Genomic DNA, 18,960 nt, shown 5'->3' with positions numbered 1-18,960 from the left:
GTTACAAATTGCTTCTTACTATGATCATATAATTAAACTTTCTGTTCTAACGTTGTTTGTTTAAGCCACATCACAGTGTAGCCCCTAGTGAACTATGTTCCACGCTGGCTGTTACACACATGTCCCCATGTGCTTTAATCTTTTCCAAGAAAATAATTCCTTTCTTTTAAGTTAAGTGGAGACTTCAGACAAACCAACTTTAGCAGGAAGAACTTTGGAGATTTCCCAGGAGTGAGTGGTATAGATGCTAAAACTTCACGGGTCAAGAGCTGTGCAAACGGCAGGAGACCCTGTGACAGTCTGATCTGGCATATTGCTTCACCCACAGCTTCACACGATGTTGTAGGAGCAGAGCCAGAGTGGATGATGTAATTACTCTGAAATAGTCAATGGCGTCCCAGCTTTCTTCCTCTGCACTACGCTAATGGATCATCCTTGACCTCAATTCTCTAAAACCCTCGAATAGCATGAAAGAAACCCTAGAAAGGGGTAGGGCTTCCCCAGAATTCCTTTAAAATGCAAACAATCTGGCCCAGTCCTTCAGAAACCACACAGATTATAGCCAACTACTGCCAAATAAAGCAACAAATCCCTCTAATTAGAAAGGCCAATTAAAGAATTCAAAGGGAAATGGAGAATCCCTTATCGTTGAAGATGAAGGGTATCTTCTCTCTTTAAAATGTTAATCATCTGTGAGGTATTGTCCCAGGATAAGGACCCTCAGGGCCACGTATGACCAGCATTGTGGCAGAGAGTGGGTGACCCAGCAGACACAACCTGAACGAGACAGGGCAATCCAAATCCACTGGCTGTGTGCTCTTTTCTCTTTTTTGCTGCTTATCTCAGGCTCAAAATTTTTTGCTCAGTCTTCTGAACCAATAGCTCACATAAACTACTGTTTTCCTATGGATAGTAGGGTAGTAGATGATGAAAAGGAAGATAGGTTAGGCAAACTGTGACCTGTTGACAGTCAAATGAAGAGCTTGATAATGAAACAAACATAGGTAAGTGCACATGTTCCCGTATAGTGCAGATTCCTAACTCATATTTCCAACTTAGGACTTCAGGAGATCCTTTCTATTGAATCCACTTAAGTTCTTAAGCAGGGGAAAAGTACTACATTGTCTCATAAGGAATATGCAAAGGAAATGTATCCATCTAAGATCCTAGAATGACGCTGACTTCTGTCTTTGATGTACTTTTTTTATCAGCTCACATTTATTGAACAGTTTACTGAGTACCAAGCATTGGTCTATGCACTCCCCCGAATTCTTTCATTTTCTCCTCATGATGACTTTTTGAGGTAAGTACTTATGATCATTTTCTTCTGGCAAATGAGAAAACTGAAGCCTAGAGAGGTTAAGTAATTTGCCTAAGGGTGAAAATCTAGTAAGCAGCAGAGAGACAGGACTTGTACCTGGGGCAGTCAGATCCCCAGCAGGATCTCCTAATCAGTTAGTACACCCTGCTACCCTTGGTGAAATTGCCTTTGCAACATGTTTGTTAACGATAAAGTCACATCCTTACATAAAATATTCATGTTATTATTATTAAAATCCATTTAGTTCTCTGATTCATTGAGATGATATAATAGACCTATTAAAATTTAGCATATGTGAAAGTGTGGAACAAATCAACATATTTCTAGTGATAATATATCTTCTTTAATCTCAATCATTGAAGAATAGAAGATCTGACTGTGATTTCTTATTTTTCATATATCTATAAAAACTAAAATGGACTCATTTGACCTATGCACTATAATTGTATTACAACCTAATGAAAATTTTAAAATGTACAGTTAAGGATAACAAGAGAGACAAGAAATATAAACAAAGCAGTTTATAACATTATTTAATGCTTTCCCTAAATCATTTGAATGTTTCTGCATGAAGTCATAATGATATGCTCTTCTTTGAGATAAATTGCTTGTTTTTCTTGATTTTGAGATGCAAATTTTTTCACATCTTGATGTTTTTGAAATTAGTAGATGCCTTATAATCAATGTGAACATTTAATATAGAATACTTTATCCTCCTTTCACCATCCAAGAAGCTGTTATTAAAGCTATCATGTATCTTAGAATCTTAAAATAGAAGAAGTTCATAGTACTTTACATTCTTAAGATCTGTAACACTATGTCAGTCAATATAGAATGCCCACTGTTTTGTTCAATGGACACAGCTAGCTTTGCCCCAACTGGCAGTTTAAACATCACAGAAAAAACACTGAATATCTTTCAAAGCCTATGTTTGAAAATATGATTGTATGCCTACATTTGGAATTTTAAGTACTCATCTTTCACTAAAAGGGACTCTACAGTTGATTCCAGGACTGGGAGAGAGAAAATCCAGGGTGAACTAAGAACATCTTGCTGTGCTACAAATAAAGAAATGATGACAAGGACATGTCAAATGGATACAAGAGCCAACTTGTAAGGGCTCCATCTAATCAAATATGTGACAATTTGTGCTTGCAACTAGATAATTAGAGTAATTTTTATAAGCCACTGAATAGAATAACCTATAAGTCCATATTGGTAATAAATTAATACATAAATAACAGATGATAAGAGGAAGCTCTTCTTACAATAGTATGTTACATCATAAATGTAGAAAAGAATGGTAGCATTTAAAAATCACCATTTTGCAGTCATCCATAGAAATCAGTTGAGTATATCAGCGTGGGATGCTATAATGACTGATGAAAGCTGGATAAGAAACAGTATTTTATATAGTCTCAAAGTATCTTCCCACAGATTCCTTGTTAATATCAAGGGGAAAATGGTAAGCCTACAATGAGGAAACGTGACACAGAGCACTTCAACCAGGTGATGTGTTAATATCACCAACAACGGGACAGCCTGACATCATGTGTCTCCTGATGTGATGCATGTGAAAGGGCACAGCATTTCTTACATGTCACACCTACTGAAAATGGATAACCTACAAGGAAATACCAGACAGATTCCAAACAGTTACTCTGTACTCTTCAAAATGTCAATGCTGTAAAAGACAATGAAAGCCTGAGAAACTATTCCAGATTAAAATAAACTAAAGAAGCCTGACAACTAAAAGAAATGTGTTATCTTGTATTGGATTCTGAATTGGGCATGGGGTGGGGAGGATTGCTATAATGGACATTACAGGGACAACTGATAAAATTTAATAGTGAACCTTTTATTAGATAATAGTAATATATGAATATTAAACAGCCTCAACTAAATAATTGTACTGTTTATATAAGAGCATGCCCTTATTCTTAAGAAAAATTGAAATATTTAAGGGTAAAAAGACATGATTTCTACAAATACTTTCAAATGGTTCAGGATAATAATACATATCATGTGGGGAGAGAAAGCAAAGTAGCATAGTGTTAACAATTGGTAAATTTGGATTAAGAGAATACAGGAGTTATTTTTATTATTCTTGAAACTCATCTGTAAATTTAAAATTATTTCAAAATAATTAAAATAGCTAAAAATAGTTTAAATTTTTTTTATCTATTTTGTGTTCCATTTGAATGTGTTTTTTAAAGTAAATTTTGAAGCATTGTGGTCAATGGATCTTTGATAGAGTCCAGGCTGGAAACTTGAAGCAAATGAGTAGTAAATAAGTAAATTTAATGTGTAAGTTGATGGTCAGCCTCAGGTTTCAAAAAGGGTTCTTGTAAAAAAAAAGTTGTTAGATGAAGGAAATCTATTTAGAAAGATTTTATATAGGACCTTGAATTCTTATTGTATGATTGTTCTTATTATCTGCTTTTGGAATTTAAAAAAAAAGAAAGAACCATTTTGAAATTTAAAGAATCTAAAAAGTAAGTAAAACAACTGAAATGTTAGATGGTATAAATGCCAAGCAAAATGGGATAAAGTTCCTTGTAATGTCATTTGTTAATAAGCCAGTACACTGAAAAGCAGAGTGTGGATCCTGGAATGTATTTGTCTCTAAGAAAAAAGACTTTTTTTTAACAATTTTCCCCATGTAGAACCAGGATTAAATTAAGCATGCGTTGATAACAGTTGAGATATACTGGTACCTTATTATATCATGTATTTATATTTCTTCAACATATATGAACTTATATACCTCCAAGTAACCTATCATTTTTTTTTATACTATCTCATCTGTCTTCTGGTTAGTCTTTTGTATACTGTCACTTTCGGGTTAGTTCACAGTTTAATGCTGTTCTCGTGATGCAGTTTAATTTTAAGAAAAAGCAAAGTTGACTTTAGCAAGTACTATGGTCTAGGCCCTCAATTATTCATGATCATAGCCAATGGAGCCATGATGGTAAATATACCATCATTATCTAAGAGAAAGTTACCTGATTTGTATGAAAGTTGCAAAGCACTTTGCTTTGGAATCCAAATCTACAAAACCAGGAGTCGGGGGTGGGGAGGGGGCATGGGAAATGCCATCGATGTCTCCTACATGTCTACTGCATGTCCTGCTTTCTCTAGTACATGTTTCTGGGTCACAGTCATTTTTAATTAAAATCTTGAAAGACTAATGCTGATATATACAGAAAGATTGCCTTTTTGGTTCTTCTTGATAAATAACGACTGTGGTGGGTGTCCTCTGAAAGCTTTGAAGCAACTTGTTTTGTATAATAATGTGTAAGTTTATAGAAATGTGTTCCCCTGCTACCCTCTTGGTAAAACCATTTAGAGCTGCAGTTTTCTTATCTGAATGTTTGGACTCCTAAGAATATCAAAATGCTTGTTAGGCTAATGAGGCTGACCTTGACATAGGCATTAATTAGGCCTGAATTAAGGAACCTCAAATTACAAAATCATCGATCCACAAGTAGTTATTGAGTACAGACTCTGTGGTCAGCACAGCTGCTCCAGGAGAAACACAGTTAAAGTAGCTCCTCTGCACTCCCGGAGCGCAGCTCTACCTGGAAGATAATGTAGTCATGGAAGCAGCTTCAACACAGGCAGTGTCTTCTAGGGGGTGGTGGAGGGCAAAGACCAGTGGGCAGTGGGGCAATCTCTCCCTGCTGCCATGGGACCCAGCCCCGCTGTTCAGGGAGAGCCAAAGACCACAGCAGCCCTCTCATACCACAAATGTGAAAACCAAACTCAGGGAGGGTATTATTTGGTAAGATGCACGTAATATAATTCCATCTCCTGCTTTTTCTGATATGAATGGAATTGTTTCTTAGCTTCTTAAAGCAGCTGGTGGGGAGGGCAAAGGGGACAAATGGCAGAATGGGTTCTCATTAGTTACAACGATGACCCTTACTCACTGATGGACTCAATTTTCTGATTGTAAAGATGAGGGTAAAACTACATGACTTGCATTTTCTACCTGGTGGTTGGATTGGGGGAATCATATGAAACTTATGTGAAAATACTTTGAAAACAATTAAGTACTATAAAAAATGTAGACGATTATTAATAACCCCTGACATTTATTAAGTACTTATTGTGTGCCAGGCATTGTGCTGGCAATTTATATTCATTACCTCAGTTAACCCTTCCACAACCCTCTGAGGCAGGTACTCTTACCAACATTGCAGTGAGGAAGACACCGAGGTTCACAGTGATAAATGGCATAAGAGTAAGTGCCCCAGAGAGATCTCAGGCTCAGGTGACCTGCTTCAAGAATCCCCGCTTAATCACTCTTCTTACCAGTTCTCAATTATTATGGGAGAAGCCAAAACAGATGTGTGACCATTGTCTACAGCAGACTCTGCCCACTCACCTAATAGCGCCCAGGTTTAGGCTCAGGGTCAGCATGGAGATAAAACCGTGCATCTTGCTGGGGGAGCCAGGAATGCATGGAGAAGGCAAGTCTTGGGGAAAAGAGCATTTCTCAGGAGACTCACTAAATCCCTTTGCCTTATGTATGCACAGGCATGCACATTCCAGCCCTGGGTATTTAACCAAGCTAATTTCAAACTAATATTCATGGCTTGCAACGAGGGCACTGATTAATCTATTAGCTGCGCGTGGTAACGAGCTGAGAAATTATTGTTTCAGCTGCTCTCTTCCTGCTCAGAAGCCCACAGGGCTGCCCCACATTGTTCTCGTCATAGCTATGGATTGAATGGAAGTCCCCAAGTCAGTGAACAGGGCCACTTAGGGACACAGTTTCAGGCCCAAGCAAGGAGAAGCGGGAAGATGGCAGCTGACTCTGGGGACCTAGGCTTCTGTTTACAAAGGTGAATCGGAATGTTGCTCTAGCTCACCACTGCTTCTTACCCAAAGCCTGATGCCGCGAGGGAAAGGGGAGATGAGGCTGGCAAATAGAACCTTAGAGAAAATGTGCTTATGTTTGTGCAGGAGCAGGAAGGAGGGGAGGAAGGTGGACCGCAAGGGAGGGGCTCTGTCTTGGTTGCTGCAGTGAGTGGTAGGGTTTCTGGCCAATGGAACCTGGCTGGCACCAAGAAAGCTTCTCCCTCATGATGTTCCTGCATCCTCACCTGTAACATCTCTTGTTCCAGGCCCCAACAGGAACTCGCAATCAGGTGGAATTGTGTGCTGGCAGAAGAAGCAGTGGCTAGAGATGAAAGTCACTATGCAACAAGATAAATGCCTCAATGCTGATAATTTGGACGAGAAATCTCTGCAGATTCTGGGCAGGCTAGCCTGAACAGCAGAAACACATCAACTATGTTATCCTGCCTTGCCCTTCCTGACCCCTTCCAGAGGAGTAGGACAACAGAGGTGATAGAAGACTCCAACTTCTCTCCTACAAGCCAGGTATCCTTCCAAACACATCCGGAAGCTCATTGCCCTTTGGTTTGTTGTGTGTTAGGCTCTGCCAGTTACTCAGCAGACATCATCTTACATAATCCTCACAAAGCTTCTAAGAAATAGGTATTATTATCTCTCCTCCTGCTTTTTTTTTACAGATAAGGAAATTAAGGCTCAGAGTCAGTAACTTGCAGAATGTCATACAGATGCACAGAACTCAAGTTGGGGTTAGAACCCATTTTGTCCAACTCCAGAGCTTGGACACTTTCCCCACCATTCCTGCTGAACTGCCACACCTTGGGGGTGTCCCAGGGGAGGAGAGTGAGGGTGGAGCTTGGCTCTGGGGAGCTCAGGTTGTGTGCATGTGTGGGTGCATGTACACCTGTGTGCTCCTGTGTGTGGTAGGTGTAGACACATGAGCTCATTTCTATTCCCTTTTCTCTCTCCCTCCCAGCCCCTCCTCTCTGCTCTCTTATATTCCTTTTACCCACCTTGCCAGTTTTCTTTTTCTCAGTTCTCTTGTCACCTGCCTGAGAAGTTAATTCACACACATGTGTTAGAAATTTAGTCATTTAACTCTTCCTTGAATATTCACATGTTAAGAGAAAATAAAGGGTGAGACACTGATAAAAAAAAAATACACCAGTCCTTCAAGCAGGAGTGGGTCCAGATGTTTTTCTAGGAGGAGGGGAAGTGACATTTTGGGGACCATGAATGTCATGCCTGGCACAGAATGGGGAAACACAAAAATTCACCAGCACTTAGACTAACATCAGAGGCACATGTATGAGAGGAGAGAAGAGAGACCAGCCTGATTCTCCTTGAGATTGCCCAAATAAGCACATTTGGGGTCTCAAAAAGGAGAATCCTCCTGGGCCTTAAGGAGCAAGGACCTCCTAGTGTTACTATGGCCCTGACCAGGCTAGGCTGGGCCAGGAGAATGAGCATGGGATCTCCCTGACAGTGCCTCTCCAGGCCACCACCAGCCCAGGGAAGGCAGGCCCGGCTTCTGTGCATGTGTCAGCCATCCCATGGCAGCCCTGATGCACAGGCTCAGGGTTTCTGTGGTATCCAAGCAGAAGAATCTGTACTGTAAGCTTTGGAGGAGAGGGGTGGAGCTAGAGTATCACCACGGTAACATCCTTTGTGGCATCATTTTTACCCCAGTCCAAGCCCATCCCTAATGCAGCCATTTTTAGGGCTATAGCCTTACACAGAGAAGGCCACACGGGCACAGTGCAGACTTCTTACATAAGATGCTTAGTTGGCCTCTTCTCTCTCCTTCAGTGCATATGCCTCTGATGTTGGTCTGAGTGTTTATGTTTGCCTGTTCTCTTCCATTAAAGCAGATCTGGTTATGGTCTTTGTTTCCTTTTGAACAACCACCCCTCCTCCCCAAACAGAACATAATAAACCCAATAAGGACTAGAACTTTTGGTAATTTTGCCAGCTACTGTATTCCCAGTCCCTGGAGCTATGCCTGTACATAGTAAGTGCTCAATAAATATTTGTTTCATGAGGGAAAGAATGTATTATAGATTTATCAGAAAGTCTGTAGCTTAGCTTTAATATCCAGACACCCATTGGCATTTGGCCAAATATTCCTAGTAAAGCACCTGAAATTCCCATTTCTGGGCCACACATTGGGCACAACTGCAAATATATTGCTTAGTCAAGTTAATGCACAGAACAGGAGGTGACCTATCTAGGAGATCAACTTTCCCTTCCTGGAAATTTTTACCCAGATCTTAGCTATCTTACTTTCTGAATTTTCTGATAAGAATCATAGTGTTAAAATACACTTTGAAAAGACAACCTATGTTATCTGAAGCAATATTTGCAAACCATATATCCGATAAAAGGTTAATACCCAAAAATATATTAATAACTCATGCAGCTCAATAGCAAAAAAACAAATAACACAACTAAAAAATGGGCAAAGGACCTGAAGAGACATTTCTTCAAAGAAGATGAAAGGCCAACACGTACGTACATGTAAAGGTGATCTACATCACTAGTCATTAGGGAAATGCAAATTAAGACCACAATGAGATAACACCTCATGCTTGTTAGAATGCCATCATCAAAAAGACAAGAGATAACAAATGCTGGTGAGGATGTGGAGAAAAGGCAACCCTTGTGCACTGTTAGTAGGGTTGTAAATTGGTATAGTCATTATGGAAAATAGAATGGATAAATTCTCAAAAAAGTAAAAATGGAACTACCATATGATCTAGTAATTTCACCTCTGGGAATATATCCAAAGGAAATGAAAACACTAACTCAAAAAAGTTTCTGTACCCTTATGTTCGTAACAGCATTGTTTATAGTAGCCAAGACATGGAAACAACCTAAGTATCCATTGATGGATGAATGGAAAAAGAAGTTGTGGTATATGTAGTTATCCCTAGGTATCCCTGTGGGATTGGTTCCAGGACCCCTCTCAGATGCCAAAGTTCATGATTGCTCAAGTCCCTTTTATAAAACGTGTATGTGTATGTAACCTATGCACTTCTTCCCATATACTCTGAACATCTCTAGATTACTTATAATACCCAACACAATGTAAATACTATGTAAATAGTTGTAAATACAATGCAAAAGTTATATAAATAGTAGCCAGCATGTGGGCAAATTCAGGTTTTGCTTTTTGGAACTTTCTGGAATTTTTTAAAAAATATTTTTAATCTGTGATTGAATCCATGGATGCAGAACCTTAGGATACAAAAGGTCGACTATATATACAATGGAATATTATTTAACCATAAAAAACAAAATCCTACCATTTGCGACAACATGGATAGATCTTGAAGGCATTATGCTAAGTGAAATAAGTTAGACAGACAAAAACAAATACAGTATGATCTCACTTATATGTGAAATAAAAAAAAAGTCATAGAAAGAGGTCAGACTTGTGGTTACTAAAGATGGGGGCTACAGGAGGGGGAGCTGGAGGTAGGTGGTTGAAAGCTACAAACTTCCAAGGACTAGGAATGTAACATACAACATGACGACTGTAGGCAACACTGGTGTATAATACAGAGGAAAGTTGTTAAGAGAGTAAATTCTGAGTTCTCATCACAAGGAGAACATTTTTTTTCCTTTTTTTTTTCTTGCTTTTCTTTTTGTTTGTATCTATATGAGAAGATAGCTGTTAGCTGAAACTATTGTAGTAATCATTTCACAATAAGTATAAATCAAGCCAATATGCTGTATGACTTAAACTTATACAGTGTTGTATGTCAATTATTTCTCAGTAAAACTGGGGAATAATGCAGTTTAGTCACTTGACATTTAGTGACTGTGAACATGAGGCACCAGGCACTGTTCTAGGTATCGGAGCCCAGTGACTGAATCATAGACATGGGGTGTATACTCCACTGGAGTCATTTATGAGGAAGAAGGGGCTTCAGCAGTAAGCTTTGCTATTTATTTTTTATCTGGAAGATGTTTGGCTAGTTGTGTCATCGAAGAGGCTGCATTTTGCCTAATAACACTCTAGAGATGGCTGAGATGGGGAGGATACTGGCCATCAGCCTTCCACTCTTTGGTGCAAAGAATTGGGAGAAATATCCACAAAAAGGAAACTAAAGAATTGATTAAAAAAGGGAAGAGAAAGATGCTTCTAAGGTGTGCTGGCATTGAAGGTTCTGAAAAACTGGGGATGGCCTTAGGCAGATGCAGGGATACTCAAGTGCTGGAACCTAACACCCCTATCCCCACCGTGTGAATTAGTTTCTCAAGCAAGTGACTAGAGAGCAGATGTGAGCTCCAGTTGTGGCTTTACTTTTCCTTAGCTCCTGGTCTGGACAAATTCCATAACCTCAATGAGCCTCAACAGCCTCATTCACGGATGAGGATGACACTATTACTTAGACCACGGGATTTTGTGAGGCTCAAGCCCAGTGCCTAGCTTACAGAACTATCTGAACAAATGACAGTTTCTGCTGAATTATTGAAGGATGAGAGAGAGCAGAGATGAAAGGGAGATGAGAAGGTCTCCAAAGACAAACCTCAGTTCTGATTTTTGCTAAACTCAGATCTTGTCCCTCTTCTTGGAAACCAAACATGAATATTATTTAACTTAGATTGAGTCTCACACCCTATTTTTGTCCTTCCCTTTACAGCAGTAATTCTTGAACTTTAGAGGACATGCAGCAAACATGGACACTTGTCAAAAAAAAATCCAGATTCCTGGGTTTAAACTTGAGAAACTCTGATGTGGTAGATCTGAAGCAAGTCCCAAGGATTTATATTTTAAAATGATACTTCAAGTACCTTTTATGAATATTATAGGTGGATTCTACTTTAAAACCTGCAGAAAACTGCAAAGCAGAGGCTTCCTAAATGAATCCAGATCACAGGATCAGCAATGCATCATAAATAGAAGGTGCAAGTGGAGGTTAACGTGCAAAGTGTAGTATTCACTGTATTCAGGAGAGGCCTGACTCAGGATGGCATTTGAAATGAGTGATCTGATGAGTAGACGCCCTGCAATTTTTCAACATCCCAATAAAGCAGTTATCAGTTTGGCTTTCTATATGTGATTTAAAAGCCCAAAGATACTCCCAAATAGAGAAATATTTCATAGTCAGACAGGAGCCTGGATATGCCCTTTTTTTCTCAATGATTCAGAACCATGTAGATGACCTTAATCGTCTAAGTTTTTACAGTAATTCTAGGTTTCAGTAAGTTATTTCTGTAATCAAGTAACTATTCACAAATAACCAATTTCATAAAATTAGCAAGGCAGGAAACAAGAAGGAGCAGACTGCCATAAGTAGCACATGCTTCCTTGTGGATAATTGCTGAGGACTGTCTCATCTCAGAATGTCAATGTAACCAAAGGAATCTATGGAGGAAAAAGAAACAGGAACAGTGATGGCAATGAAAAGAAAAAAAAAGTAGAAAGAACATCTCAAATAGAGTTAGCCATAGAAAGTCTCTTTAATAGTGACGGGGATACCGAGTAAATAAAAGCTTACTGGCAGTGTAATGCCATTTAACCCCAAGTAAGAGCTGTTCTAGGAAAACGAAAGTTTGAATCTCTAGAATGCCAACATGGCTGATTGAGGAGTGAAAAATCAAATCCATCAGGATTGTCTACACTCATGTTTTGCAGACCTTTTGTCTCTACCACATTCCAACATGTGAACATTTTCTGCTACAGTCCATGGGCTATCCCCCAGAGTAAAAGAAAACTTAGAATGGCATTATCATAGTGGTGTAGTAGACTGTTACACTGGTGGCCCCAGAAGACCCATACCGCTCAGCCTTCAGCCATTGGGCAGTCCCCTCCCACATGGAGTAGGAGCTCGAAGATGGTGTGTTCAATGAGATATTAACAAACACAGCTCAAGCAGAGCTTGATAAGTATTTGCACACTGGGGATTGTCTTTTGGAATGTTCACTTTAAGAAGTCAGCTGCCATGTTATGAAACAGCTCAATTTTGACTACTGAATAATGAGAAGACAATAAGAGAGACACCTTAGAGGACCATCTTGGATTTTCCACCCCCAGCTGTGCTCCCTGTCAAATGCAGCCACTTGAGTGATCTCAGCTCCTCCACATGGAGCAGAAGAATGCTCAGCTGAGCCAACAACCCACAGAATTGTGACAAATAAAAGATTATTGAGTTCTTAAGCCACTGGGTTTAGGGTGACTGTTATGTAGCAACAAAACTTAATGTAGAATTTGGTACCTAGAAGTGGGGTGCTGCTCTGAAACCTAAAGCATATGACATTGGATTGCTTTAAAATATACCTAGGATTTTTTTTTAATTCAGGTATGATGAGGCAAACAGATCAGAAGATGATTGCCATTGAACTGATAGTTTGTGCCCTCGCAGTTTTCAAGAGGAAGAGGCATGCTACAGTATGCAGGGTCACATGAAGAAGCACCAGGGTCTGTCAAGAAACAGGAATGAGGGAAAAGCATGGGTAAGAGCCTTTATTGTGGTTTTCGTGGGAAGGAGTGGGTAAAACAGGTAATCAGGCTAAGCAGGTTTAGGATTGTTTACTCTGAATAATATCAGCAGGCTTATGGTGTAGAAATCATCTTGAGTTGTGTGATACCTGGTCCTGGGGTAATTAGGGCAGTGAGTGAGGTGTGAGAACTTGGTAAAGGGGGTGATTGGTAGGTGTGGGCTTTGGATTAGTTACTTTGTATATGGAAGGTATACTTGCATTGTAGTCATTTGCTATCTCTGGGAACTTGCTAGCCCTCAGAGGGGTCAGTCTCTTCTGGGTCAGCAAGGCCTCAAAATGTCAAAGCATCATAAAATACAGAAAATAAAAAACATGATTAATACAGGATTTGGGACTACATAGAAGATGTAGAAAAGTGAGGAAACTGAGCAGAGGCTGGAAGAACACTAGAATTTCTATTGGAGGCAAGGGGGAAAAGGACTCATGTTATACATTTTTAGACAAATGAAGGAAATTGTTACCTGTAGTAACTTCGAAGATAGAAAGATTGGATACTTAATGAGGTTAAGAATTTAGCTAGAGAGATTTACAGACAGAATATTGAATGTACCACTTGAATAGAAGCTAAAGAAAGTACTATTCAGATTCCAAGCAGAATTTAGAGGAAATATTTCCAACTCAGGGCTTTTTGGGTTATACAGTATAACTGTTTCTTATTTCCAGTCTCTTCAGTGGGTTAAATATTTTAAAGTAAGAATTTTCCTCAGGGATAAAGGTCAGCTCCAACATGCTGTCGGTAAAATGAGGCCTGAGGGTAAATATCCAATCAAGGTTGCAGTTATCTGATCCTTTGTTTAGGCCTCTGAAAGATTTAAGGCAATGCTTCATGGATTCTCTCATCTGGCAAAATCACTTCTGAGAATTTTAAGTGTATTTTACCACAACATACATACTCTCAGTTCAAACTAAGGAGAGACCTGTGTCATTAAATTTGTGGATGTGGGCTTTTGTCTAATGGAATGGATTTTAAAATTTGATATCTAGAAAGTCCACAGCATTTTTAAAGAAGTTGTATTAGCTTAGACTCAGAGAGATAGGTCAAAATTAAAAGACATCTCTGAGCCACCAACTTACTAATGGCAGGAAGCCATCTAAGAGTGCTACTCAGCTGCCAGTATAAATCAATAGTTACAGAGGGGAAGACCATCTCAGAACGCGTAGCCAAGAACCTAGAAGAAAACAGAGTGGAGGAGAGCGCTGGATTAAGGAACCACTCCTAAGGAGCACACAACAAACATTCCCTGCCCCCAGGTGACATGTGCCTGGATGGATGACAGAATTGCTGTGGAGCAGTAACTATATACCCTCTGCTCCTCCACCGGCTGTCGTTTGTGGAAGGTATGTCTATTGAGGTTATCCTTTCTTATTTTTACCACTGAATGTTGGATGTGTGGGGCAGTTAACTTGATTTAGTTCATAGCTCTCTTAACCTGAAGAACCACACTCAAGGGACGTCATCTACACCTGAAACTGAATCTTATGATAAGATGCTGGACACCAAGCCTGAACCTAATGCAGAAATGATATTATGATGATATTATGTGGTCCTGGGAAGGAGGTGAGTTTATTTTAAATGCAGGAGAGACATGAATCACTGAGGGCCAGAAGGCAGACTGTGGTGTTCTCTTTCATTGGTGGCCCCAAATGATTCATGCCTCTGGGTAGTGACCCCCCTGTGTAGCCCTCTCCTGTGTGATTTCTGGGATTGCTCATGGGACTTGTGTTGGCCAATTAGATTTTAGCAAAATGATACAAGCAGAGGCTTGATAAGCACTTGTACTCTGGAGCTTGTCCTCTTGGCACACTCCCTCTTGGAAGCCATATTCCATATTGTGAAAATGCTCAGACTAGACTACTGAGTAATGAGAAACTATGTGGAGAGTGGCCCTGGAGGATGAGAAGCCACTTTGGATGTTAAATTTCAGTTGAACTATCAATTAAACTATCAGTTAAATGCAGTCACATGAGTGACCTCAGTTGCACTGTGTGGAACAGGAGCATTGCCCTGCTTTGTCAGTCAACTCACAGAATCATGAGAAATGAGTAATCATTATTATTTTAAGTCAAGGAATGGCAAACTACAGCCTGTAGGCCAAGTTCGGCTCACTACCTATTTATAAATAATGTTTTATTGAGACATAGTCATTCCCACTTGTTTCCATATCATCTATGGCTGCTTTTGCACCACAGTGGAAGAGACTATATGGCCCATAAACCTGAAATGTTTACTAGAGAGTCTTTACAGGAAAAGTTTTCTGACCCCTGTTTTAAGTCACTAACTTCAGTTGTGGTTTGTTACATAGCAGTAGATTAATAAAACATGTGTTTTAGCTAATGAAACTGAAGAAAAGTATAAATTTGCTCTAAAAGTTACAACAGAAGAAGAAAATGGACAAAGAGAAGTAAAGAGAGGAGAGGGGACAAAATGCCTAGTGAGGAAGATGAGATGTAGGGAAGAGATTTAATTAAAAACAAGAAGAATGAAAGGAACAGAGGAAAGGGAGAGAAAAGAGAGAAAGAGGGATAGATTTCCTCTGGGGTGAATCATATAGTCAAGAGTAGCATTTGAACATTGGAATCTTTTGGTAAATAGCTAAGAAGTCTTGTTTTTGTTTTGTAGGTGGTCACTACTTATATTACAATGAGTGAAAGCATCAGTGCTTGTTGTCAGCACAACCATTTTCTATTAATCTGTGCCTCAGAACTGTGATTTTTGTTAAGTGTATAATATGCTCAGCTTAGATGCTAATGACCCCTGACTACATTCAGCAAGGAGTAGGCATGTGTCTTAGTCCCTTTGGGCTCTTGTAACAAAATACCATTAACTGTGTGGCTTATAAACAACAAAAATTTATTTCTCATGGTCTAGAGGTTGGGAGCCCCAAGATCAAGGCACCAGCAGATTGGGTGTATGGTGAGACCCTGTTTTTCTGGTTCATAGACGGTGCCTTCCAGCCGTAACCACACATGGTGGAAGGACAAAGGAACTTTCTCATGCCTCTTTCATAATGACACTAATTCTGTTTATGCGGACTCCACCACGATGACTAATCACCTCCCAAAGACTCCACCTCCTAATCACATTGGAATTAGGTTTTTAGTATGTGAGTTTGGGGGAATACAATCTGTACCCTCACATGACTGAGTTCTGGCCAATGAGATGTAAGCAGAAGTCACTGGTAAGGACTTAATGGAAAGCATTTTAAAATGACGGACAGTTGGCTTTCACTTCCTTTTGCCTTTTGCTTTCTTTCGCTTTCTGCTTTTGTCACTTTGTTCATTCTTTTGCCTGGAACTTGGATGTGAATTGCATAATCGTAACTATCATCTCCTAACCATGAAGATTGAAACTCTGAGCTAGGGATGGTGAAGCAGGGAGACAGAATGAGCCTAGGTCCCCAAAAGCGCCAAGGCCACATCGTTCTTGGACCTGCGTAGTCTTTGTTATGTGAGAAAAATGAACCCCTTCTCTTTTTGTGCCACTATTTTTCAGGTTTCTATTACTTACAACATCAATAAATCATAACTAATCAAGATAACATCCTTGCCTTTTCTTAGGAATTCAATTCTATCTTCAGAAAGTTGGCAGATCGAAGGGTGAAGAGTTGGGCTACAACATGAGAACTGCTCTTTTTTTCTCTTGAGCTATTGTGTTGATCAAACTGTCTCTACTTTTATCATGTTGTAAATGATAAAGAACAAATGCATTCTTCTGATATTTAGGCTTGTTGGGAGTTAGATACAGACATTAGATTTAATTGCTGGCAAAGTTACATTAGACTACTTAAACTAATGTATCATAAATTTTCCTTAAATTGCACATTCCTTTTAATCCACTAATAAGGTAGATGAAAGATTTTTGTTAAGTTTAGTATGGAAAGATCTATGGTGCCATTAAAACAAAAACCCTGGGTCTGTTTTATCTTTTTTTTAACCTTTGAATTGACTGATTGAATTCTGCAATGACCTTCAAACTAATCTTCCCCTCTGGGATATCTCTTCTGACACCAACCAGTTCTCCAATTATTTGACACCAACTCAGTGTCCAATATTTCAGTTCAATTCTGACATTAACTATGCAGAGTTAGCCCACACTCTCAGGTTAAAAGCTCATTCTCACAAGACTTCCCCCACTTCAGACACCAGTTGCAAATCCTGGCCCATCAGTACTTCTGACCAACCAGCTGTGAGTTGGGAGTTCCCACAACTCCTTCCTCCCATTTCAAAGTTTGTTAAAATGGCTCAAAAACTCAGAAAAACACTTTGTTTATGTTTACCAGTTTTTTATAGAGGACAAAACTCAGAACAACCAAATGGAAATGATGCTTAGGGCTAGGAATGGGGTGCAGGGGCCCAGAGCTTCCATGGCCTCTCTGAGCACGCCACCTTCCCAGCTAAAGGATCTGTTCACCAACCCCAGAGCTCTCTGAAGCCCATTGTTCAAGAGTTTTAAAACCCAATCCCCAGTCCAGAGTTTGGGGCAGGGGAAGAGAGAAGCTGAGTATCTCACCTTCTAATCACCTGTGTAGTATTTCTGGTGACCAGCCTCCATCCTGAGCCTCACCCTAAATCACCTCATTAGCATAAACTGGACTGTGTTCCAAAAGGGTTTCTTCTGAATAATAAAAGGCACTTCTGTCACTCAGGAAATTCCCAGGGTTTCAGGAGCTCTGTGCCAGATACCAGGAAAAGACTAAACGTACTTCTTATTGTACCATATCCCCCATTCATTTTTCTTCCACTAGCCAACCATAACAAAGTAACATACACGCAAAATCTATCAAATGTTTTCCCAAGCAATAATGAGATGAGTCTGAACTTCATAAAACCTTCAACTCTTACACCTGTTAGAGGAAGCAGTAGTAGCTAGTTTTTAAACTCTGTAGATAAACTGCATATTAACTATGCACAGCTGATGAAAGTCACATACACCCCAGCTGACATTTCCCCCACAAATTATCCATAAAGTTCAGGTTCTTTCAAGGCAGATGGAAAACATTCTGTATGAAAGAAAGTATAAAGGCCCTTAACCTGGATCAGCCTACTCAGAGAGATGGAGTCCCTTGAAAGATAGATCATCTATTTATGAAGAGTGAAAATCTCCCCATCCTCAGCTTGTCAGATCCTTCAGAATCTTTGACATCTCTGAATAGCCCAGTTCAAGGCAGAAAAAAAATGATATTTCCATCTGATGTGGAGATTGACAGTTCTTTAGATTATAGAGATGATTGTTTGAGTTCATATAGACTAAGGGTTACCCAAATACTGGGTTTGCCTCTCAATGGGTGTTGAGCCAAAACACAAAACCAAGCCAAATGTCTGGAGAAGGAAGAATTTGTTATTACTTGGAGCAAATAAGGAGAATACCAGGGATCTTTCCTAAAGCAGTATCTTCCCCTAAACAGCCAAATTGGTGAAGTTGTCTTACATATTCATGAGGGTCAGAAGAGATCAACATCCTCATCCCTCAGGTTCCAGCTGATCTGGTGACTGAGCGCTGCAGGCTGATCTTTACCATTGAAACCGAACTGGGGGGTCTTTATAAGTGATGTATTATCTTTGCTATTGTTACTTTTTTTTTTAATTTATTGTTGGTTTCTACATTCCTTTGTTCCCTTAAGATCATTAATTACTGAGACTTGTTCAAGGACAAGCATTGTGGCGATGCTTAGATCACAAAATAGCTTTGGCCAAAATTCTCTTCTGTTAAGAAGGCCATGTCTGGTTCTCTTTCTCCAGGGACTCCCTACCCTATCTGCTTACATAAGAATAGGAGGAAATCTATAAATGGGACAAAGCTTTATGTGGGCTGTGCTAACTGCCGTTCTGTCTAGAAGAAGCAACCTTAGAAGTTTGAGACTTTGAGAATAAAAGGCCTCTCGGGACCTTCAAGTATGTTAAATCTACTTCAGGGGAGCTGCCCAAACCATGGATAGTTTCTGTATAAAGTGCTCTTCTTACTCGCACATCCGAGCTCACCACCTGCCTGAGTGCCTAGACTGAAACTTTTTCTCTCTGACTTCAAGTACCCCCAATAGCAGCTGCCTACCCTGACACCTATCACACCCTCACCTGCCCACCATTAATCCTTATAATCAGTTTCCTGCTCCAGTTGGTTAGATCTGACCTCACCTGACCTCAAATACCATCTGTTTCTATAGCAGAGCTTGAGGTACATGCACACTGTATGTTATAGCAGTGAGTCCCCCACCACTACCATTTAACTATGAGAACGATCTATAAAAAGTTACATGCGTCCACACTCA

The 18,960-nt window shown here is 39.7% G+C and overlaps 1 protein-coding gene across 2 annotated transcripts in view; it reads left to right on the top strand.

Annotated features, from left to right (window-relative positions):
* GAP43 (growth associated protein 43) overlaps positions 1 to 18,960 on the top strand; it is a 457,292-nt gene that overhangs the window by 330,548 nt on the left and 107,784 nt on the right. For both annotated transcript variants that reach the window (XM_072964925.1, XM_072964929.1), the window contains 3 exons: positions 1,212 to 1,303; positions 6,454 to 6,712; positions 12,493 to 12,646. In XM_072964925.1, coding sequence (XP_072821026.1) covers positions 12,584 to 12,646 — 63 coding nt within the window. In that variant the 5' untranslated portion in view covers positions 1,212 to 1,303; positions 6,454 to 6,712; positions 12,493 to 12,583. The remainder of the gene's footprint in view (positions 1 to 1,211; positions 1,304 to 6,453; positions 6,713 to 12,492; positions 12,647 to 18,960) is intronic.

This window comes from Vicugna pacos, chromosome 1 (genome assembly GCF_048564905.1).
Source record: "Vicugna pacos chromosome 1, VicPac4, whole genome shotgun sequence".
NCBI classification, from domain to species: Eukaryota; Metazoa; Chordata; class Mammalia; order Artiodactyla; family Camelidae; genus Vicugna; species Vicugna pacos.
The sequence above is the reverse complement of the archived record's forward strand: the minus strand, read 5'-3'. Positions and strand labels throughout refer to the sequence as shown.